This window comes from Salmo salar, chromosome ssa17, assembly GCF_905237065.1.
Source record: "Salmo salar chromosome ssa17, Ssal_v3.1, whole genome shotgun sequence".
NCBI classification, from domain to species: Eukaryota; Metazoa; Chordata; class Actinopteri; order Salmoniformes; family Salmonidae; genus Salmo; species Salmo salar.
This window is the reverse complement of record NC_059458.1, coordinates 61,995,432-62,020,392: the sequence shown is the minus strand read 5'-3', so window position 1 is coordinate 62,020,392 and position 24,961 is coordinate 61,995,432. Positions and strand designations below refer to the sequence as shown.

Below are 24,961 nucleotides of genomic sequence, written 5' to 3'. Positions count from 1 at the left end.
CCTCGGGGCATGGACTCTTCAAGGTGTCGAAGGCGTTCCACAAGGATGCTGACCAATGTTGACTCCAATGCTTCCCACAGTTGTATCAAGTTGGCCTGATCTCCTTTGGGTGGTGGACAATTCTTGATACACACAGGAAACTGTTGAGCTTGAAAAACCCAGCAGCGTTGCAGTTCTTGACACACTCGAAACAGTACGCCTGGCATCTACCACCATACCACCCCCTTCAAAGGTGCTTAAATATTTTGTCTTGCCCATTCACCCTCTGAATGGCACACATACACAATCCATGTCTCAATTGTTTCAAGGCTTAAATATCAATTTTATTTGTCACATGCACCGAATACAACAGGTGTAGACCTTACAGTGAAATGCTTACTTACAAGCCCTTAACCAATAATGCAGTTTTAAGAAAAATTATGTTAAGTAAAAAATAAAATAACAAATAATTAAAGAGCAGCAGTAACATAACAGTGAGGCTATATACAGGGGGTACCGGTACAGAGTCAATGTGCAGGGGCACAGGTTAGTCGAGGTAATTGTACATGTAGGTAGAGATAAAGTGACTGTGCATAGATAATAACCAGAGAGTAGCAGCAGCGTAAAAGAGGGGGTGGGGGGGACAATACAAATAGTCTGGGTAGCCATTTGATTAGCTGTTCAGGAGTCTTATGGCATGGGGGTCGAAACTGTTTAGAAGCCTCTTGCACGCTTGCCGTGCTGTAGCAGAGAGAACAGTCTATGACTTGGGTGGCTGGAGTCTTTGACAACTTTTAGGGCCTTCCTCTGACACCGCCTGGTATAGAGGTCCTGAATGGACCTCCATTGATGCAACCAGTCAGGATGCTCTCGATGGTGCAGCTGTAGAACCTTTTGAGGATCTGAGGACCCATGCCAAATCTTTTCCATCTCCTGAGGGGAATAGGCTTTGTCGTGCCCTCTTCACAACTGTCTTGGTATGTTTGGGCCATGGAACTTGAAGCTCCCAACCTGCTCCACTACAGCACCGTCGATGAGAATGGGGGCGTGCTCGGTCCTCCTTTTCCTGTAGTCGTTAATCATCTCCTTTGTCTTGATCACGTTGAGGGAGAGGTTGTTATCCTGGCACCACACGGGACTTCCTCTGACACCGCCATTTATTGTATATCATTCTTTAACTGGTCTCCTCCCCTTCATCTACACTGATTGAAGTGGATTTAACAAGTTACATCAATAAGGGATCATAGACTGACCAGTTGAATCCAAGTGAAAGCTATGTCATGGAAAGAGCAGGTGTTCCTAATGTTTTGTACACTTATTAGGTACACCCCCCTGTTCACGAAAATGGTTCGCTCCTACAGACAGTGAGTCACGTCGCCGTGGCTTGCTATATAACGCAGGCAGACAGGCATCGAGGCATTCAGTTACTGTTCCATTTAATGTTAGAACGGGCAAATCAAGTGACCTAAGTGACTTTGAGCGTGGTATGATCGTCGGTACCAGGCGCGCTGGTTCCAGTATCTCAGAAATGCCCGGTCTAGTGGGCTTTTCACACACAAAAGTGTCTAGGGTTTACCGAGAGTTGTGCGACAAACAAAAAACATCCAGTCAGCGGCAGGCCTGTGGGCGAAAACAGCTCATTGATGAGAGAGGTCGAAGGAGAATGGCAAGAATCGTGCAAGCTAACATGCAGGCCACAAACAAACAAAATAACGGTGCAGTACAACAGTGGTGGGCAGAACGGCATCTCGGAAGGCACCACTTGTCGAACTTTGTCACGGATGGGCTGTTGCAGCAGAAGACCACACGGTCACTCCTATCAGCTAAAAACAAGAAGAAGCTGCTCCAGTGGGCACGCGATCACCAACACTGGACAATTGAAGAGTGGAAAAACATTGCCTGGTCCGACGAGTCCGGTTCCTGTTGGGTCATGCTGATGGCAGAGTCAGGATTTTCCATAAGCAGCATGAGTCCATGGACTTATAATGGTGCCGTCTTACGGGTTCCTGATCAATTGTTCTATTTTGTTTGTTTTCTTTGCGCTGATCCTAACTTTCTTTTGTACATAATGTTTCAGACATTGTTTTAATATGACCGAAAATAGCTTCTGGACAACAAAACAGTGATTTGGATGAGGACTATTTCAACAAATCAGAGCCGAAGGACATAATGCTCATCCCAGACCAGGCCCAAATCCCTGTCACTTGGAGGAGGTGGAGTCGGCGCTATAGGGGTCGGCGTGCGGGATATCTTACGAGACTCCGAGTGCGAGTAGATCAGTTGCCATTACCCTCCGTTCTATTGGCGAACGTGCAATCACTGGAAAATAAACTGGATGAGCTCCATTCGAGACTATCCTATCAACGTGATCTGAAGAACTGTAATATCCTATGTTTCACCTAGTAGTGGCTGAACAAGGAAATGGAAAATATAAATCAAACTGTTTTTTCTATTCAAACTCTAGATCACCTCTACTCTATACACAGAAATGTATACAAAGCTCTAGATCACCTCTACTCTACACACAGAGATGTATACAAAGCTCTCCCTCCATTTGGCAAATCTGACCATAACTCCATCCTCTTAATTCCTGTTTACAAGTAAAAACTCAAAACAGGATGTACCAGTGATTCGCTCAATATGGAAAGTGGTCCAATGAAGCGGACTCTAAGCTCCAGGACTGTTTGGCTAGCACAGATTGGAATATGTTCCGGGAGTCATCCGACTGCATTGAGGAGTTTACCACATCAGTCACCGGCTTCATTAATAACACACACACGCACATATATATATGGAAATATACATAGTGAACTCGTACACATTGTAATTACGTAAATAGAATGCACTATTTCAGAACGTGACCCTTTCAGAACGTGACCCATCGCTTGCATTTCAATATCAGACTGGGAAGAATGTACATTTTGCGATCTCCCCCTATCTGCAAGCATGACCAACGGCATAACACCTCATTGATATGTAAATTCAACCAACCAATAGGAATACATAAACATTGAATACATATTTCTTCAGTGGCAAGTGGAAACATAACCAACCCTGTTACACATGCTCCCCCCCCAATCAGAGAGGAACCAGGGAGGCAGGCTGCCTCTTAATCCCCCATACCAACCAGCCCCCAGGTGCTCTGCTGAATCACTGCTACCAACAAACAGCCTTAGGACTAGAGCCACACATATTCCCCAGATTTATCTCTGACTGCAAAGGACTACAAGCTCAAAACAATGCTACTAGCAGAGGTCTCTATGACCAAGTTATTACCTTGGCACCCAGAACCAAATCAGCTTCAATGTTAAGGCTGTCACAAGAGACTATTTTGTCACTGTTCTCCATGCCCACAGTGTTGATGGAATAAGAGCAGGTACTGCAGTACACAGGATTCAGAATAACATTGCCGATGTCAAATTTGGAAGACAAATGGACCTCGGCTAAGGAAACGTCTAAAGAGATCAGTGTCAATTTAAAAAGCTATTGTCCTGTGCTGCTGCTGCTGCTGTTTGTTCTATGACTGAGGCTCCTGCATCATTCGGGATTTAAACAGATGTATCAGCTGTCATGTCACAAAAACAGCCAAGTCCATTCATCTCATCTGGACTGTCTCTCAGTAACTGTTTCATCTGAGCCATGGGACGTCCCTGGCTTATCCTAGGTTTAAACACAACGCGTGGGGACACGGAGAGACTCTGCAGAGCTACATTATATCAAAGCAAGGTACAGAACGTCCCCCGAGCACCCTACAGATAACCCAAAGCATAGTCATCTGTGCAAAACTGCAGTTTGCCGTCGCAGCATGCTTTGGGAGACCAGTAGCAACTTTCCTTTGGAGTCAGTGCACAGGCCACATCCTGTCACAGCTCTAACTCGCCACATTCTTTGTTCCTCTGCAGAGAACAAATGGCATATGGTGTAAACGTTGAACACAGGAAACAGCAATGGTACTCTCTATTGTTGGTACTTTGAGGCTTTTGACACCTCTGGACCTCCGCCAAGCTATTATCTTGCTTGATTACTTGAAAACTGCTGTGAATAAAACAGAAAACAGTGTATCACTTGTGATTGTGTTAGTCATATGGTTAAAAATACATTCAACTAGAGGCCTCCTCTTTTGCCTCCCACACTAAAGTCTAGCCACGTCTGAAGTCTCTCGCCATCTTTGGAAGAGTGTTGCAGGGTAACAGAGCACCTCCCCGCAGACCTTGAGTATGGTGTCCATTTTAGGACACCCTCACACCTCAACAAATAGACACCGTACCGGAGACAGTTCTCACTTACTGGAAGGAGAGGGGCTCTGCAGAGCCTAGCAGGGGACATCGTCAGACCCAGTGGAAGAAAGGCTGATACAACACTCCCACTCACAGAACAATCACACACTGAATCTCTCTGGGCTCTATCTCAGGTTACATAGGTGTTCCACTGATGAAAGATGGTCAATGTGTGACTGTGTCCAACCGGTCACGAATGGAAGAGCCTTCATTGCTTTTAAGCATCGCAGGCTGAATGGTGTAACTATGGCAATTGAAAGAAAAGTGTTGTTTCAAATCATGCACTAGATCATGATATGAAAATAAATATTGGACAAGAATTCTAGTCAAAATTGCGGGCCAGTGTTGACATACTGGATTATAATTGACATGTTACCTGCTCCTATTGTAATAGACCTGAGAATAAACAGACAGGGTTGGTGGGGTGGAGGAAAAACCTGTCTGTCTGTATTCTGTACGTCAACTCAAAATGCAATGATTTGTCTTGCCTGTCAAAGAGAAATTGCTCTTTGGGTTTCTATTCCTCTCCATCTCTCACTGCTATGGTGAAGTGATGATTCTGTCTGGCACATAGAGCGTTCTGTGGGTACCTGAAGGGTGGTCACGAACAGCCTCCAGCCTACTGCTGCTTGAGCCCAGGGAGAGCTGCTGGGGGGGGGATATTAATCAGGGAACACACACACACACACACACACACACACACACACACACACACACACACACACACACACACACACACACACACACACACACACACACACACACACACAGTGGAAAATCCCACAGGGAGAGTTCCCCCTCCCACAGACAGCAACATAACTCCTTCCTGTCTGTAATGAAACATGCAGTGCCCTCTACACACTGACTAGCAGACCCACAGGAACATTGTGGTTAATGAAAAAACATTACACTGACATTCACATCAATGTGCGCGCCGCGCTTGGTGGACACACTGAGTTTGAAATCCTCGGCGCTGTGATAAAACTCGCCGCTTGTTAAAACGTCCACTTGTGTCATTCAGCCCGCGTTAGACCCCCAAGGGGGATCATGAGTTTATGAAATGGTGAAGTATGCCGTTGGATGCCATTCAGCTGTGTCAAATGTCATGGCGGGGGCCGCGGGGGACACAGAGACTAGCCCTCACATCAAGGACCCTTGTGAGGTGGCTAGCAGCCGGTGGGCTGTCAGTCAGGATCAGAACCCGTCACGGTGACACTGGGATCAAGCCTGAGCGTGCGCACACACACACACACACACACACACACACACACACACACACACACACACACCAGCATCAAGCCTAAGCACGCACAGGGTTACCATGTCAGTTTGGAACAGACTGTAGCCACCACAGAGACTCAGCAAAAGCACAGCACATCTCCATCAAGATGAGTTTTGTCTCATGGGCTAGGGACTTTGTTATGGCTTATCTTTCTAACAGCTCTCATGTACTCACAAGGACCAGGACTGATTACATTACACTACCATGTCTATTCAGGTTGAGACAATGCATGAAGCATACGCAAACAACTACCAACATTACTTCAATATTCAACCTGTATGAATCCTATTCAGCCTGTGTGAATGCAACATTGCAGCGGTATTATGTGAAAATCAATAAGGCTTTGTAGTGCAACAGACCCAGATTATGCATGGAGGCGCTCACATAGAGGGGCTACTGAGCATAGATACATACATTCTTTACTATTCTATTTAATTATGTGCTACAGAGATCAGGGGAGCATGTGGGCTAGTAACACACAGAATGGCACATAAAAACTGTGATATAGAAAGCAAACGGGGGAGGTTGGCCAATAGAGATATACAGTGTTTGATAGAGAGGAGACCTTGAAGGGACAATGATGGCTGAACTTGAATTTGAATCATGGCAAGGCGACTGGAAACATGACCGAATACAAACAGTGTAGTTATTCCCTCCAGAAGGCAATCAAACAGGCAAAGCGTCAGTATAGAGACAAAGTAGAGTCGCAATTCACCGGCTCAAACACGAGACGTATGTGGCAGAGTCTTCAGACAATCACGGACTACAACAAGAAAACCAGCCCCGTCGCGGACATCGACGTCTTGCTCCCAGACAAATGAAACAACTTCTTTGCACGCTCTGAGGACAATACAGAGCCACTGACACAGCCCGCTACCAAAACCTGCGGGCTCTCCTTCACTGCAGCCAACGTAAGTAAAACATTTAAACGTGTGAACCCGCGCAAGGCTGCAGGCCCAGACGGCGTCCCCGGCCACGTCCTCAGAGTATGCGCAGACCAGCTGGCTGGTGTGTTTACGGACATATTTAATCAAGCCTTATCCCAGTCTGCTGTTCCCACATGCTTCAAGAGGACCACCATTGTTCCTGTTCCCAAGAAAGCGAAGGTTACTGAACTAAATGACTATCGCCCCGTAGCACTCACTTTTGTCATCATGCTTTGAGAGACGAGCCAAGGATCAAATCACCTCCACCCTACCTGACAACCTAGACCCACTCCAATTTGCTTACCACTCCAATAGGTCCACAGACGATGCAATCGCCATCACACTGCACGCTGTCCTATCTCATCTGGACAAGAGGAATACCTATGTAAGAATGCTTTTCATTGACTATTGCTCAGCATTAAACACCATAGTACCCTCCAAACTCATCATTAAGCTTGAGACCCTGGGTCTCGACCCCGCCCTGTGCAACTGGGTCCTGGACTTTGACGGGCCAGCCCCCATGTGGTGAAGGTAGGAAACAACATCTCCACCCCGCTGATCCTCAACACTGGGGCCCCACGAGGGTGCGTTCTCAGCCCTCTACTGTACTCCCTGTTCACCCATGACTGCGTGGCCATGCACGCTTCCAACTCAATCATCAAGTTTGCAGACGATACTACAGTGGTAGGCTTGATTACCAACAACGACGAGACGGCCTACAGGGAGGAGGTGAGGGCCCTCGGAGTGTGGTGTCAGGAAAATAACCTCTCACTCAATGTCAACAAAACAAAGGAGATGATCGTGGACTTCAGGAAACAGAAGGAGCACCCCCCTATCTACATTGACGGGACAGTAGTGGAGAAGGTGGAGAGTTTTAAGTTCCTCGGCGTACACATCACTGACAAACTGAAATGGTCCACCCACACAGACGGCGTGGTGAAGAAGGCGCAACAGCACCTCTTCAACCTCAGGAGGCTGAAGAAATTTGGCTTGTCACCTAACACCTTCACAAACTTTTACAGATGCACAATCAAGAGCATCCTGTCAGGCTGTATCACCACCTGGTACGGCAACTGCACCACCCTCAACCGCAAGGCTCTCCAGAGGGTAGTGCAGTCTGCACAACGCATCACCGGGGGCAAACTACCTGCCCTCCAGGACGCCTACAGCACCCGATGTTACAGGAAGGGCAAAAAGATCATCAAGGACAACAACCACCTGAGCCACTGCCTGTTCACCCCGCTATCATCCAGAAGGCGAGGTCAGTACAGGTGCTTCAAAGCTGGGACCGAGAACTGAAAAACAGCTTCTATCTCAAGCCCATCAGACTGTTAAACAGCCATCACTAACATACTGTAGAGAGGCTGCTGCCAACATACAGACTCAAATCACTGGCCACTTTAATAAATGTATTTAATAAAGGTATCACTAGTCACTTTAAATAACTCCACTTTAATAATGTTTACATATCCTACATTGCTCATCTCATATGTATATACTGTATTTTATACCATCTATTGCATCTGCCTATGCCGCATGGAACTAGAAGCACAAGCATTTCGCTACACTCGCATTAACATCTGCTAACCATGTGTATGTGACCAATACAATTTGATTTGAACATGAATCAGTCTCAGTCCTAGTGATCAGGGGAAGGAGGGGAGGGAAGGGGGGGCTGCTTTAGTGTCACACAAGTGCCATCTGACCCGCATTATTATTAGCCGTCTGAGGAGACTGCTATGACAACCGAGTGACCTGATGGCAAAGGTGAAGGATTTGAGGGGGATACTCCCTTACAGAAAAAACACATGATCTGACGTGAAAAATCCCACGATTTCACATGTGAAATCATGTGTTTTTGGAACACTTCACGTGATCACGTTTGTGTAGTTTGATGTTATCACACGTTGCTTTACATGTTATCACATTAACTTCACATAAGGCTAGCAGTTTTCAGAGTAGGACAATTTTCTTTTCACTCAAAGAGAAGATGCTATTTCCAACAGTACTTATTATTAGCCATGTCTTTGAGCTTAGATAGACTCAAAGTTTTCCAAACCCTTTTATGTTGGATAAAGCTCTCATAGCTACTGCCTTCAACTGCATATCAGATTTTTTCCCCTTCAGCTTTAACTTCAATTATAACTTGATTATTATAATTTGTAATGCGATTAAATGTACCCCTTTCTTCTAAAGGTAATTATAGCTGTTGATAATTTGCCCAAAATGATATTATGTAGTGTAAATCAAATGACATGCTGCAAAGAACCTTTAATAACAGCAGACAAAAACAATTATCTTTCATTTAAAATGATCAACAACAAAAAAATGATCCTTCATTTAAAATGATCCAAATGCATCCATTATAGAGCGTTTAGACACGTCATGTTGTCAGTTGTCATAGACCCCGGGCCCTGATCATAGCCTCACTATTCTGCTTCATCAGAACAGTTGTTCAACCTTCCTATGATTACACTAACCCGGTAGCCATGCTCTGTGGAAGCACGTTAAATGTTAACATTCTCTATCTCTGAGAAAGAAAGTCCTCCATCCATTACACACAGTCAAAAAAGTGTTGTTTTTCTCATGCCACGGTAATGGGAGCAACAATTCTACCTAAAAACATAATCACAAAACTTGTTGAACTGCCTGGCTGACCTATGAATATAATGATTAACAGAGAGGAAAGAGGACATAGAACACACACATCATTCTACTGTTCCCATCGCCGGTTCATTCAATTCCTTAATGAACGGATGTGACGAGGTGTAACTTCTAACCTGTTGACTGAAACTAAACATATGTCAACACTGACTATCAATATAACTGTAAAAACTACAGGAGGGTGGAGGCAAGAATAGCTCCCATTGCTTAAATATACACACACACACTGCTGGCGGGGACATTACCCATGGGTGGTCAGTTCCCAGGGTCATCCATCTGCTGCTTTTGTATTAGATAGTGTAACATCCAGCCTGACTGCATTGGGGAAATATCAGGGCAAAGGTCAAATTCACACAGGATCCATACTACTCCTCCATGTTGCATTTATTATACCAGGATAGGGGTGTCCTATGTGGGAAATAATTTAATAAAATATGGCACCGATTGCTGGTCTTGACATTACTCTATTTGATGGGGCTTGACATACATCTACAATTGAAGTCAGAAGTTTACATACACCTTAGCCAAATACATTTAAACTCAGCTTTTCACAATTCCTGACATTTAATCCAAGTAAAAATGTCCTGTCTTAGGTCAGTTAGGATCACCACTTTATGTTAAGAATGTGAAATGTCAGAATAATAGTAGAGAGAATTATTTATTTCAGCTTTTATTTCTTTCATCACATTCCCAGTGGGTCAGAGGTTTACATACACTCAATTAGTTTTTGGTAGCATTGCCTTTAAATTGTTTAACTTGGGTCAAACGTTTCGGGTAGCATTCCACAAGCTTCAAACAATAAATTGGGTGAATTTTGGCCCATTCCTCCTGACAGAGCTGGTGTAACTGAGTCAGGTTTGTAGGCCTCCTTGCAAGCACACGCTTTTTCAGTTCTGCCTACACATTTTCTATAGGATTGAAGGTCAGGGCTTGTGTTGGCCACTCCAATACCTTGGCTTTGTTGCCCTTAAGCCATTTTGCCACAACTTTGGAAGTATGCTTGGTGTCATTGTCCAGTTGAAAGAACCATTTGCGACCAAGCTTTAACTTCCTGACTGATATCTTGAAATGTTGCTTCAATATATCCACATAATTTTCCTACCTCATGATGCCATCTATTTTGTAAAGTGCACCAGTCCCTCCTGCAGCAAAGCACCCCCACAACATGATGCTGCCACACCCATGCTTCACGGTTGGGATGGTGTTCTTCGGCTTGCAAGCCTCCCCCTTTTTCCTCCAAACATAACGGTGGTCATTATGGCCAAACAGTTCTATTTTTGTTTCATCAGACCAGAGGACATTTCTCCAGAAAGTGCGATCTTTGTCCGCATGTGCAGTTGCAAACTGTTGTCTGGCGTTTTTATGGCAGTTTTAGAGCAGTGGCTTCTTCCTTGCTGAGCGTCCTTTCAGGTTATGTCGATATAGGACTTGTTTCACTGTGGATATAGATACTTTTGTACCTGTTTCCTCCAGCATCTTCACAAGGTCCTTTGCGGTTGTTCTGGGATTGATTTGCACTTTTCGCAACAAAGTACGTTTATCTCTAGGAGACAGAACACGTCTCCTTCCTGAGCTGTATGATGGCTGCGTGGTCCCATGGTGTTTATACTTGCGTACTATTGTTTGTACAGATGAACGTGATACCTTCAGGCGTTTGGAAATTGCTCCCAAGGATGAACCAGACTTGTGGAGATCTACTTTTTTTTCTTCTGAAGTCTTGGCTGATTTCTTTTGATTTTCCCATGCTGTCAAGCAAAGAGGCACTGAGTTTGATGATGGCCTTGAAATACATCTACAGATACACCTCCAATTGACTCAAATGATGTCAATTAGCCTATCAGAAGCTTCTAAAGCCATGACATCATTTTCTGGAATTTTCCAAGCTGTTTAAAGGCACTGTCAACTCAGTGTATGTAAACTTCTGACCCACTGGAATTATGATACAGTGAATTATAAGTGAAATAATCTGTCTTTAAACAATTGTTGGAAAAATTACTTGCGTCATGCACAAAGTAGATGTCCTAACCGACTTGCCAAAACTATAGTTTGTTAACAAGAAATTTGTGGCGTTTTAATGACTCCAACCTAAGTGTATGTAAACTTCCAACTTCAACTGTATATAAAGTAGAGAGAAAAACACTTAAGAACATTAGAAGATTTTATATACTGAATAACCACATAAGGTAGCAAGTACTGGGACTGCAGTCAGAGGCCTTAGTCGGCAGACGGGGTCAAAAGTCGAGACCCAAGTGGAACCCAGTTATAGAATGCAGTGTTTTTCTGTCCCTTCAGTGTTGACGCACAGAGACAGAGGTCCTGGGAACCAGCGTGACACACTGATGTGCCAACCGTTTGACCATTAACGGTCAAAACAGGAACAAGTCTCGACAAAGCTGATAGGAAGGCTGCTGACCAATGGGCCGGCTACATATAAGGGCATATATCAGTGTTTTTTTTTGTCATGCCACAGTAATGGGCGCAACGATCAATCTAAAAACATAATCACATAACTTGTTGAACAGCCTGGCGGACCCATGAATATAATGATTAACAGAGAGGAAGAAGGACATAGAACACACATCATTCTACAGTCCCCATTGCTGGTTCATTAAATACCTTAATGAACGTACAGGTAAGTGCCAAAATAGGGGAAACACCAACATAAAGTGTCTTAATAGGGCGTGGGGGCACCACAAGCCAGAACAGCATCGATGCACCTTGGCATAGATTCTACACGTTTCTGAACTCTATTGGAGGGATGCAACGCCCCTCCTCCACAAGAAATTCCATCCTTTGGTGTTTTGTTAATGGTGGTGGAAAATGCTGTGGATGGGTGCATTGCCATCCTTTGGGGTCATAGCCATGGTAGACAAAATAATGGCCAACCCAGAATTTTTTACATGACCCTAAGCTTGATGCCTTGGCCCATAAAGGAGAGGAGAGCTCCAGAGTAGGCTACACAAGATACACCTGAGCCCAGAGTCTAGACACACACATACACACTTGAGGAGGCCACTGAGTCCTCCACACGTCCCTCTTCATTTATAATACATGAGAACCAGAGTAGACACCCTAGAGGATGATATAGGATCTTCCCTTTGGAAGAGGATTACCCTATAGACCAATCCAGCAGTCAGCCAGTGTTTACGCTTGTTGCCTCAACTTAGAAGTCCTCTGCAATACAAAACTGACAAACAAGAGTAGTCTTGCTGCTACGTTGATGGTCAAGTTACATAACGCTGTTGGTATTATGCAACATCAGTACCACTCCAGATCTTTGAGGATCAAAGATCACAGAACAAAAAGACAGAAAGAAAGAAAGAAAGGGACTAAAATGGCTGACATTTGGTATAACTTACAAGATAAAAAAACCAGGAATAAATATTGGTGGTTGAACCTATACAGGTTATTCACATTGAGAGCATATATCACTTCAATGTGTCTTCTAGACCCTATTTCTAAACCAGTCTGGTGCATGGAATACCAATAACTATGGCAGGGGGGAGATCTGAGACAGTGAGACAGTATGAAATAGATACAAGCTGAGCTAGGCAAACCAGACACATTTCATAATAAGATTCTACCAAAAACATGAGACAACTAACAGTCAATGTGTGATTCAGCCTTTATTCAGAGAATGTACATAAACAAGGAGAAAGAGAAGAAGGGGGGGGGAGGGTTGGAGGAGTGGAGAGGTGAGGGTCGTGTTAAGGTCATCCGGCCTGCTTCTTCAGCGTGTGTCCGTACAGCGTGTCTCCCACCAACTCTCTCACGGCCTCCCTGTCCTCGGCGTCTGTCAGAGACACAAATGGTGGCTATGACCCTTGACCAGACAATGATCATAGGACCTGTCTGTCCCCTGGCGGCATGGGAGCCTTCTGATTGAAAGGTTGCAGGTTCAGAGTGGGTTTTGAAATGTAGATGAGAGCACTGCTTTAGCTGCTCTGAGGAGCTCCTCTACCGGCATTCACTGAAACTGGGGAGTTTAGAATGCATGACCATGGTTGCTTAGGGAAGGTAATGCAGAAAAAAGTGTGACATCATCATGCAGAAGCAGGATGGCATGCATTACGAATGGGCCATTCATTTAGCTGGTCCCTTAAAGAAAATACATTAGGGCAGGATGTTAAATCAAGAGATGCAGACAGGTAGCATGTAGTAGCTGCATGTCCTCACTTCCTTGTTGAGGGTCCAACTTTGTCAGTGTTGTTCAAACCCATATTTACAATGACATACTGCAGACAGGTACACAGGTTCACTTTACATAAATGTTTTAGTTTGCCACAGTAAAACACCTGAGAGTGGGGGTACAAAGTAAACTGTACCCTCTGCATGGCAACGCCGCTGAGAAGACATTCAGATTGTTCATTTACTGCTGAAATAAACACAAGCAGAGAGAGATAAAAGTCCCCATAGGTATAACAAATATGCCGCTCTCCTCACGGCGTCTTGCTTTTACCTGTACAGCAACAGCCAAAATGATCCTGCATTGTCACATTGTGAAGCCAGAGGAAAGAAGCTTCTAGATAAACATAAAACACACTGTAGATACATTTACTGCCTTCCTTGTTATTAAGCAATGAGTCATATTTAATATCTCAGGTCTGTCGACAGAGTCAGAGAAGGGGGATGTGTTTGTGATGGGTGGGTGAAGATGTCTACCATTCTGTGTGGAACTCAGACTTGGTGACAGGCGACAGCTACACACACAGGCAGCACAATCTGTCAGCAATAAACTGATGTCACACTGCTAGCTGGGTTTACCCCCCCCCTCTCTCTCAGTCCCTACCCCCCTCTCTCTCTCTGTCCCTACCCCCCCCTCGCTGTCCCTACCCCCCTCTCTCTCTCTCTCTGTCTGTCCCTACCCCCCCTCTCTCTCTGTCCCTACCCCCCCTCTCTCTGTCCCTACCCCCCCTCTCCCTCTCTGTCCCTACCCCCCTCTCCCTCTCTGTCCCTACCCCCCTCTCTGTCCCTACCCCCCCTCTCTCTCTCTGTCCCTACCCCCCCTCTCTCTCTGTCCCTACCCCCCCTCTCTCTCTGTCCCTACCCACCTCTCTCTCTCTCTGTCCCTACCCCCTCTCTCTCTCTCTGTCCCTACCCCCTTCTCTCTCTCTCTGTCCCTACCCCCCCTCTGTCCCTACCCCCCCTCTCTGTCCCTACCCCCCTCTCTGTCCCTACCCCCCCTTTCTCTCTCTCTGTCCCTAACCCCTCCTCAGCCCTCAGTCTCCATGACCACTCTGTGTCTCATGATGAGTTAGGTAACCAGTTCTCTGAAATCGCAGGAAGGAGCACCAACACGCCCAGGGGTTCAATTATTAACACGCTGCAGGAACAGGAAGCTACTAGGCTTAGCTGCTGTTAGGAAATCTGTCGTCAGTACATTTTTTTTTAAATGAATAAGGCCTACATGAAATGGCTATCTGCAGATTATATCATCAAAAACAACAATAAAAATATTGGGGAAAAAAAGAAGTGGAATGGTATCAAATACATCAAACTCATCAAACTCATGGTTTCCATTCCATTTTCTCCGTTCCAGCCATTATTACGAGCCATTCTCCCCTCAGCAGCCTCCACTGGGTCAGGTAGCTGGACCATCTGTCACTCTGAGAGCACAGCAGCTACTGTCTCTTACAGAGTGCCATGCAGAGCAGCAGAGTATAGTACAAATGAACAGTACGTGCATATGCAACACAAACATAAACAGACAGGAAGCTAGCTACTGTATTATGTAGTGCAGTCTATGTCATTCATTAGTGGGGCAGACCAGGGACAGATGGAGATAGTGCCCACGGAGCACAAAGATAAGCCTGAATAGAGCCCGGCAGCTTGTCGTCCTAAAAAAATGAAAATGATATACCTCTGGTTCGTTTCTATGGGGAAAATGGGAAAGAATGGGGTTTTGGGATAAACGCTGAAAATATGGTCTGAGGTTAACACAGATCTCCTATCTTATACGTTTTGTTCGATGAGATAATATCAGGCAGTTAACGTGACCTTTATGAATTATGAAGCCTTTCATGTGCTTTGTAATTTTTTTGGATGACATAAATGCTTCAGAATTCACAAAAAGTGATGTTAGCGGATGAAGATTATCTCATAGAACAAGATCCCCTAAACCTGTATTTACCACCAACCTTATTTTCGGCGCGTTTATCCAAAAACTCCATTCATTTACCCATAGGCTTTGCCCATGAACCACGGCAGAGTGGTGCCTACAAAAAGACACCATTATGATTGCGTTTGTGTGTGTGTGTGTGTGTGTGTGTGCGTGCGTGTGATGTGTTTGTGAATCTGGGCAGCGTTTGACAGTGTTGCTAGTCTGCTGACAGAGAATTCCCCTGGGATAGAGAGAGCGAAGAAGAGAGAGGCAGAGAGAGAGAGATGAAGAGAGAGCGGTCCCCTCTGCTCCATAGGAGTGAATGTGTGGATTCCAGCCTCTGCTTCTATAAATACTCCAGTCATGCATCAGAACAACAGTCTGCTGGCAGAGACAGGTTTTTCATACATGTAGACGAGTTGAGGACACACACATTTAATCTGTTTCCCTTACTCTCAGTTAGATTACATGAATACAGAACAGTAGATGCACTGTTTATGTGTCAGGCAGCATTAGCTGAGTTAATGGGAAACAAAACAAAAATGGTGGACAGGGAAACCCAGGAGCCTTCTACCTGGTGCTGTGGTCTAATTAAATTACATGCAAGATGTATTTCAACCTACTTAGTCCACCTGTTGGCTCTTTCTAGTAATGAGCCCGGGGATGAGGTGAGACCTAACTCATTTTTTGTCTTGATATAGTTTGAGTGAAAGTAGCTTTTAGGTTTACATTGTTGTTTAACTCCAACTCACCCACTCCCAGTTGCTCCAGCCGGGCCTTGAACTCCGGCCTCTCCTCCAGGACCCTAAGGAGATGGGTGGGCTCCATGCGCTCCAGCTCCACCCTCCAGTACACATAGATCTTGTGGTTGAAGCTGACGTACACCAGACAGGGGCTGTTCTTGCCATCCTTACAGGTGTACTGACCTGTTAAACACCAACATGTAAAAGGCCGGTTAGACAACCACAGGGAAGAACATATTCCACATATTCCATGACTAGGGGCCTGAGTTTTCCCTAATCAGGAAAAACTCCAGGCCCTAGTCATTACAGTAAAATATACATTGTGACAATAGGAGATGCTTAGAAATAAGATTGTTCAAATCAAATAAATCAAATGAGATTTTATTCGTTACATGCGCCGAATACAACGGGTACAGACCTTACCATGAAATGCTTAAAAACAAGCACCAAATGACCAACAATGCATTGTTTTTCCTTTAGTAAGTAAGAAAATATTTGCTCATCTCTGTGGCCCTGTGAACACTGGCTAGCAAGCAATGCCAACAGTGGTGAGGCTGAGCTAACACTCTCCAATGACCACAGAGACAAAGCATGGATATTACTGTAGAATGCAGGCAGTGTGCTTGACGATTAAATCCTATCTGTAGTTTCAACATGCGTTCATCATTACACATTCTGCATTTATTCCTTGTGGTATTATTATTATTTGTATTATTCTCTGCGCTGTTGGAAAGCGCCTGTAAGTTAGCATTTCACTGTTACTCTAAACCTGTTGTTTACAAAGCATGTGACAAATAAAATTTCATTCTCTCTTGCCCATTTCTATAATCCTGCTTATTAGATAACAATATGATCTCTCTCTGCTCTCAGAGAGCCACTGGGGCTCGTGCAGAGATTGGAGAAACAGCGTTTGACAGAGCCTGAGATAGAGGATGAAGCGTGTTGATGTGAGCCTGAAGTCCAACACTGCCATCTAATGGTGACATGAGCTGGAATAATACTGTCGATATCAGGTATCCCGAAATGTGGGTACCCAATACCGTCGGGGGTACGCCAAATTAAAATGTGATTTACATTTAAAAATAATAATAATTGTTTTTAAAAAATATTAAAAAATTATTCACATTTTCAAACAGTACATTATATTTTCCAACGGGGCTATACATTTGGGTGAGGTTTTTTTCTCGCCCGAGTAGCCTCGTTTCACTATCAAAAATACAATTAAACCATCTAGTGTTCAGCGAAATAACAACACAATGTCAAATATAGGTAGCCTAGTCAAATAATTAACATCCAATCACAATAACCGTTACTCTCTCGCAGGAATTCCACTCACGGTCCGAAGGTACCCGGGAAAGCACCGAACAACAGACAGGGACGTTGGACCATCGAAGAGGCGCAAATATGATGAGAACTACATGGATTTGGAGCTCACTTATATTTGGAGTAGTGCCTTTCCTCAGCCACAGTATGTTATATGTGCAAAAGTACTATCTCACAACTCAATGAAACCTTCACTCTTGCGCAGATATTTATAAACAAAACATGCCAATTTTTTAAAGAAGCCACAGGAGTTTTTGAGCGAGAATTAAGACAAATTTCAAGTAGTAAGACATGTATCAAAGCAACAGATACCATTAATAAGAAGGGACTAGAAGCATCTTATATGGTGAGCTACCGAGTGGCTAGGACAGGCAAGCCCCATGCTATTGTGGAGGACTTAACTCTTCCTGTTGCTGCGGATATGGTTGGGACAATGCTGGGGAAAAGGCCAAAAAATCGATACAGACAATACCTTCATCAAAACAGCACTGTTTCACGATGCATCAGTGACATGGCAGGAGATGTTTTGAAACAATTACTGCTTCGCATACAAGCTGGATGAGTCAACAGACGTGACGGGCCTGGTACTGCTCCTGGTATATGTCCGTTATATTTATGGGGGGTCAATTAAGGAAGACATCCTCTTCTGCAAACCAGGACAACAGGACAGCTTTGTGACATCAAATGGACTTTGGTGGTCAATATGTGTTGGTATCTGTACTGATGTCGCAAAAGCCATGACAGGGAGACATAGTGGAGTGCAAGCAGTTGCTCCTGACGCCACTTGGGTACACTGCAGCATCCACCAAGAGGCTCTTGCTGCCAAGGGAATGCCTAACAGTTTGAAAGACGTTTTGGACTCTACAGTGAAAATGGTTAACTTTGTTAAAGCAAGGCCCCTGAACTCTTGTGTATTTTCTGCACTATGCAATGATATGGGCAGCGACCATGTAACGCTTTTACAACATACAGAAGTGCGCTGGTTATTGACACGTTTTTTTGAATTGAGAGACGAGCTTAAAGTTTTCTTTTCTGACCATAATTTTCACTTGTCTGACCGCTTGCATGATGACGAGTTTCTCACACGACTGTCCCATCTGGGTGATGTTTTTTCTAACCTGAATGATCTGAATCTAGGATTACAGGGACTCTCCGCAACTATATTCAATGTGCGGGACAAAATTGAGGCTATGATTAAGAAGTTGGAGCTCTTCTCTGTCTGCATTAACAAGGACAACACACAGGTCTTTCCATCATTGTATGATTTGTTGTGTGCAAATGAACTCAAGCTTACGGCCAATGTCAAATGTGATACAGCGAAGCACCTGAGTGAGCTGGTGGCGCAATTACACAGGTACTTTCCCGAAACCGATGACACAAACAACTGGATTCGTTACCCCTTTCATGCCCTGCCTCCAGTCCACTTACCGGTATCTGAACAAGAGAGCCTCATCGAAATTGCAACAAGCGGTTCTGTGAAAATTGAATTTAAATCAGAAGCCACTGCCAGATTTCTGGATTGGGCTGCACTCAGAGTTTCTTGCCTTGGCAAATCACGCTGTTAAGACACTGATGCCCTTTGCAACCACGTACCTATGTGAGAGTGGATTCTCAGCCCTCACTAGCATGAAATCTAAACACAGGCATAGACTGTGTGTGGGAAATGATTTAAGACTCTCTCCAATATGGTGGAAAAATTGCAAGATTATGTTATAATACTTTTATTGTATCAAATAGTTGTTTTATGCAACAGAATAGAGTATTCTTATAGCTATTGTGTGTGTGTGTTCTACTGAGGATGGGCCTCTGGGAGATAACACTGACAGGAGATTTACGATGTCTTTTGGGTGATAAAACCTAAAGAGCATTCCAGAGCATGAGTTAATGTTTCTGTTCTATACCGTACCAGGGAGACACGGCTCCAGAATGGAGTTGGGGAGCCAGACACTGGTCTCTACACAATGAAAACTGTTGACCCAGCAGATACTGTCTGCTATGTTTTATAGGTATCTTTCATACAGATCTTAACCTTGTGACCCATTCTATATATCGGTTGTTCGTCACGTAGGTTGAAAGGGGTGTATCTTGCTTATAAAAGACCTTAAACTTTTGTCTCGGGGCTCTCAACGAATCATCTTTGCGTGATTCGTCGACCAGCCATCACTACTGCAAAGCTCTCACTAATAAAGATTCAGTTTAAGTATAACTCTGACTTGTGTGATACGTTTGTCTCTCCTCATTTGATAATACAGAAATTAACCACCACACCAATCAAACCCAACATAGCAGAGGTATGTGCATCCTTTCAAGCATACCCTTCTCATGAACATGTGGTGAGTTAATCACTATTTTTGATGAACAAATAAAGTTTTAAATGTAAAATGGTTAAATAAAGAGCAAAATGATTGATTATTATTATATTATTATTTGTGCCTGGTCCTATAAGAGCTCTTTGTCACTTCCCACGAGCCGGGTTGTGACAAAAACTCACACTCATTCTTATTTTTAATAAATGTATCGTATAGTGTGTGTGTGGCAGGCATACAATGATGGCAAAAAAACAACATTTGAGAGTGCGCTGACCCTGGTGCTAGAGGGGGTACGCAGCTGGAGGTTGAATGTTTGAAGGGGTACGGGACTATAAAATTTTTGGGAACCACTGGTCTATATCATTTGCTTAGTCATCACGTAAATCAGGTATACATAGGTGAGGGATATGACCAGAGTCTCACCTGCACAGAAAGCGTTGACGTTCTCGTCAAACTGGAAACGCACCACCATGCGGTTGTGGTCGATGATGTAGGTCTGACCATCCCAGGCACACGCCACCACCTCCTCTCTGCCGTCGCCCTGGAGACAAGAGGCACAGTCACAATGTCAAAAAACGCACAGGCACAAACAGTCACAAAAAAAAAACGTTGATTGTTTTTGTAAACTCACTGTGACGTCCAGCTTCTGCAGAGCAAAGAGCTGGTGATCCACCTGCACTGACCATTTCAACTGCTCTGAACTGTCCATCAGTTTCAGTGTGCCTGGAACACAAAAACACACCATCACATTATTACATACTAAAATGACCAACATTTTATGCTTAATATTGTTAATGGCATCAAGAGTATTGTTGAAACTGCATATAATACGACAGTCTGATTAAAAAAATACAGAGAACTTAAACAACTCAAGACCTGCAGATCACTGGTTCTCACGAGGTTAAGGAAAACATTGAAATGGAATGAGTTATTTCTGTGGTTACAGCAGCACTCTGAGTGCTGGACACCGATTTTGCCCTATTTCCTTGCTTCGGGCTCAGGGATTTAGATGACTATGTTGAAGGTAACCTTTATTCAACACCATTTCTGACCCTCAATCTCTCCTGAAAACACCAACAAGCTTTGAATCGAAATTCAAATACTTGGAAAAATCATCTTCAAATTAAACTGCGACATTATCTTCAAGCGTCACCTTTATTGTTTAAATAAAATGGCTGTAATATGACCTGGCTACATTTCACTATTCCGTCAGCAGAATTGCTCAAACGTTGATCCTAATTAGGGTACACAGGCATGTCAAGCCCTCTCTTGCGGCATCATTATTAGCCTATCTGTGACTGGCCCAGACTCTCTAGTAAGATAATCCTATTGGTTCCCCTTTTCTTTAAATATTGATAGTCTCTCCAGGAGCTCACAGAGCCCTCAGCCTGCTCAACCACAACCAGTCTCTTCTGGTAACATTCACCCACAACACCTCCCTCCCTTCTACATGCCTTTCCTAGTTCTGAGTGACCTTGTTAGACATTGGAATTGGTGAGAGAGTAAGAAAGGTCTTCCTTTTCCCTTTAAGGGGGCAGCGGAGCAGGCTAGGCAGCTCTATGAGCTGGCAGATATACTGCCTGTCAGAGATGTCCAGCAGGTTTCTATAAGGATGATTAATATACAGGGTCATGTCTGTTGAGATAAACAGGTCAGTCAGGTATCTTCACAACCACAAGTTATATAAACCTTGGATCAGATTTTTTGTTGTTGCTGAGCCCACTGCAGTTGTGATTTAGCTCATTATTTTAGAAGACAATTGACTGGCGTGATGTTAACACGTCTATCTGAACACATCCTCATTAGGATTCTGTTATGAGACGGACTGCGTACAAAAGTTCAGAGAGGTCAGTGGTGCGATTAGCGAATTACGCAGCGTTGCTCTTCTGAACAACTTCATTCAGACACTTACCATCTAGAGTACAGAGGGCAAACAGGCCGCATTTAGAGGAGTCGCCTTTGGAGCCTCTGCTTATGCTCCCGATGAGATGAGTGGAAACGTTTTTGTTGTGGATCCGACCAGTGGTCAGATGCAGAATGACGTCTCTGGAGGGACCCTCGCTGTGACAGACACATTACAAACACAGGACGATACCAACATGAACTGGCACAGCCCATCTATCATTAGACAGCCAAAGCACTGTTACATGTCTACTACTGTGTACTGTATGTATCAATACTGCATATGTATTAGGTGCTCTGCATGTCCAATGGTATGTACCTGCCAGGAGTGGGTGGGGCCTCCTCCCCAGGCCCCGCCTCAGAGGAGCCCTGTTGTGTCCATGTGCACAGCAGGATGGCAAAGCCACAACCAGGCTGGGACACCATCAGTTCAGGAAGACCCTCTAGGTCTGGGTTTACTGACAGGCTGTCCACCTGTCACAGGAGGAAATAATGGATTAGAAATAGTAGAGTGTAGACTTTACAGGATGTGAAGTCATCCAGTGTTATGTGGGGTTTATATGTTGGGCCAGAGTTCAACTCGGGATAACCGGTCATACAACGAATCCTTAAGAACTAACCTGGGGCAGGCTAACTCCACGTACCCTGAATGAAATGACTGAGCGCGAGTTGAGGACAAATTAAATCAGATCCACTCCCTCTTGCAAAGACTGCATCCTCCCCTCCATTTGAGGAAGACGACTGATTCAATATTTTATTAATCAAATGTTTTTTGTGTGTTACAAAATAGTCATGTTAAAATATATCACATTACACATTTAGTAATGATAGAATGCATTTTAAACTTCACGCAATGTAACACTTTTGTGTGAATTAATGAATAACAAATATCAGTTGGAGTGGGAAGAAAGGTGCTCGTGCATTGATCAGCACACCAAAGACAGCCTTAACGATAAGTTAGAAAATAAAGACGGCACTTCTAAAAGCCTATATCACACCATAGCCTGCTGAATTTGCAAAATAACTTTTCCTTCATTTTTATTTCAGAACAAATGAAAATGTGGCACTGATTAATTCATGGATGAATGTTTCAGCAATGAAGAGTTCGACTAGCCATGTGCGGCATGGACACAAGCCTGCTAGTTAGCAGCAGGCGGACGAGCAATATCCACCGTCGTTGAACGGACCAAGCCTGAGCTGGAACGTAAAGCTAGCTGAAGCTGGTAAGCTTTAGAAAACCCTGAGTAGATTGCTTCGTAGGATAGGAGTTTTTCAGTCTTTGTATAGACCTACCTGTCCCTCCAGAAGCCACTTCTTCAGCAGGACCAGCTGCCCAGAACTCAGGTCTGAGGAATCGGTAGGCTCCTCCCAGCGGAACGCTCTCACCACACGGTCTGTGTATCCCACTACAAGCTCACTGCGCCCATCCCCATCTGCAAAGCGTGTACACACACATACACAGTTGAGAATAAAGCAGTTGAAACAGAAGCGGTCAATTGCATTGAGGGTGCCTACATCTAGGGCGGAATGGGTGCAGAACAGAGAGGTTACCTATGTCACTAATAAGGATGACTTTGGTGTTGGCAGGAATGTGCTGAGAGAAGCAGGGTTTCTGGTCGTCAGAGAACAGCGCCTCCTGCTGGCTGGATGAATCTGACTTGGCTCCTGCCACTGCAGACAGGTCAAACAGGTGAAACCATCCCTCTGCACCCACAGCAACTACAAAGTTCTGATGGATAAGTTAAGTCAGTGAACAGTTAGGTGATAGCACACACTGGATGCAAGGGGAAACGATACACAAATATTCCTCATATGACTGGAGGACTATGCACAGTTTCTGCACACCCACCCTTCCTCTGTTGCATATGTCTCCAACACCAACACAGGTGAGCTAAAAAATAAACCAAAAAGATAACTCATTAAATATTTGTCTAAATCTGCTAAAATAACCATATAAATCAGACGTGCAGACAGTGGTGTTCAAATTTCCTCCTTCATGCCACTACAGTACTTAAATGTGCCGACATTTGAACTCAGAGAAGTGACCAAATGCCCTTTAAGCAGCCACTTACCATGCCCACACATGTTCTAGTGATCCAAGGCTTGGAGTCATCATTCTTGTACACATGCAGCTTTCCACTGGTGTCACCCACAATAAGTTCATTCAGCTGTTAAAAAAGAATAACAGTTAATGTCAAGGTTTCGGTGTCAAGGCCATGGGTACAGTCACAGCCAGGACATTTTGTTTCCATAGATATAAGACATGTTGTCATAAATATGTTGAAGGTCAAGGAACGTGATAGGAGTACTGTTATGGCATCTACTATTTCACTCTTGACCCTCTTATCGTGACTGGAGGGAATGAGTCAGAGACCCTCTAAAGCAGGAGTTGCTATTTACAGTACAGGCACAGCTGGACAATGAGTGGGCAAGTGAATAGTTGGTAGAGCAGTCTATGACTTCTGAAAAATGATTTATGTTGCCACGTAGGTGGGGGAAATAACTGACAAAAAAACGAGTTGATACATGTCATTGGTAGGCCTACAATATGTATAACTGGCCCTAAGTGGTGGATACACTAACGCCGTGAGCATTGAGACTACACATTTATTTTTCAATGATTGCCAAATGTCCGAAAACATGGACACAAGAAAAGATCCCTGAATAATTGTCTAGTTGCTGATACTTTACCGAGTCATTGTCCGCATCACCAAGACAAATTGCATGAGGGAAAAGCGTTCCGGGGAAATCAAAACTAACACGCTGAACATAGCTCAAGGACCGCATATCACCAGATAACAGTTTGACAGCTGAGCTGGACACTGACAGCTGCAATTTGCACCATCCAAATGCAAGTTAGAGAAACATCAAGTAGTTAGCTGTGTTAACGCGTATATTTAAGCGTTGCTTCTGCTTTTAAACTTGGCGTGATAACTATTATCAACCATAACCACTAAAAATAACAGAAAGGTGTACTGAAGTTATAAGACGTGAGGGTTTGTACGCTCTTCCTTAAACAAAGCACACGTGATAAAAACAGTACGGAAACTTACTCCAGACAAGCTTCACGCGTTTTAAAATTTGCGATTCGTATGGTCACGTGGCGATATTTATTGTAATCTTACAGATATCGTTAGTTATTGATAAATACAGAAAAAAATTAAACAGCCAATGGAAATATATTATATTTTAACATAATCCCTGCATTTGTGTTTATGCACAAATACTGAATCCCACCTAGCTGATTATTCAATTGTTCATAATATAGCCTAATGTCACATTCACATGTAGCCTAGTAATTCCAGAATATTCTATGAGTGTAAATTATAAAATATAATGTCAGTAAGCTAAAAGAATAATGTGGTAGACGCTGTGAGCATTAAATCAAAAAGGTTTAAAAACTCAGTACAACTGCCATCAAGTTTACAGGGACTTGAAAGGCATTTGGGTGAAGCA

At 44.0% G+C, this 24,961-nt stretch overlaps 1 protein-coding gene across 2 annotated transcripts; it reads right to left on the bottom strand.

Moving 5' to 3' along the window:
- Positions 1-12,735: 12,735 nt before the first annotated feature.
- On the bottom strand, positions 12,736-24,542 carry itfg2 (integrin alpha FG-GAP repeat containing 2). 2 transcript variants are annotated; one of them, XM_014153374.2, is made up of 11 exons: positions 24,197-24,542; positions 23,578-23,673; positions 23,355-23,396; positions 23,057-23,234; positions 22,799-22,938; positions 21,825-21,979; positions 21,516-21,664; positions 20,235-20,326; positions 20,027-20,144; positions 15,981-16,154; positions 12,736-12,921 (listed from the first exon to the last, which is right to left on the bottom strand). In XM_014153374.2, exons 1-11 carry the CDS (start codon positions 24,290-24,292, stop codon positions 12,842-12,844), a joined length of 1,320 nt encoding a protein of 439 aa, XP_014008849.2. In that variant the 5' UTR covers positions 24,293-24,542; the 3' UTR covers positions 12,736-12,841. The 2 variants fall into 2 exon arrangements, with proteins under 2 accessions (XP_014008849.2, XP_014008850.2); XM_014153375.2 differs by lacking the exon at positions 12,736-12,921 and adding an exon at positions 12,928-13,104.
- Between the last annotated feature and the right edge of the window lie 419 nt (positions 24,543-24,961).

Excerpts from the sequence above, each read along its gene's own strand:
- itfg2 (XM_014153374.2), bottom strand. The coding sequence starts at position 24,292 with ATGCGGTCCTTGAGCTATGTTCAGCGTGTTAGTTTTGATTTCCCCGGA. Across the intron at positions 22,939-23,056 it reads CATCCTTATTAGTGACATAG|ATGGGGATGGGCGCAGTGAG; the intron begins GTAACCTCTCTG and ends CACGCTTTGCAG. Across the intron at positions 20,327-21,515 it reads TGCCCTCTGTACTCTAGATG|GCACACTGAAACTGATGGAC; the intron begins GTAAGTGTCTGA and ends TTTGTGTTCCAG.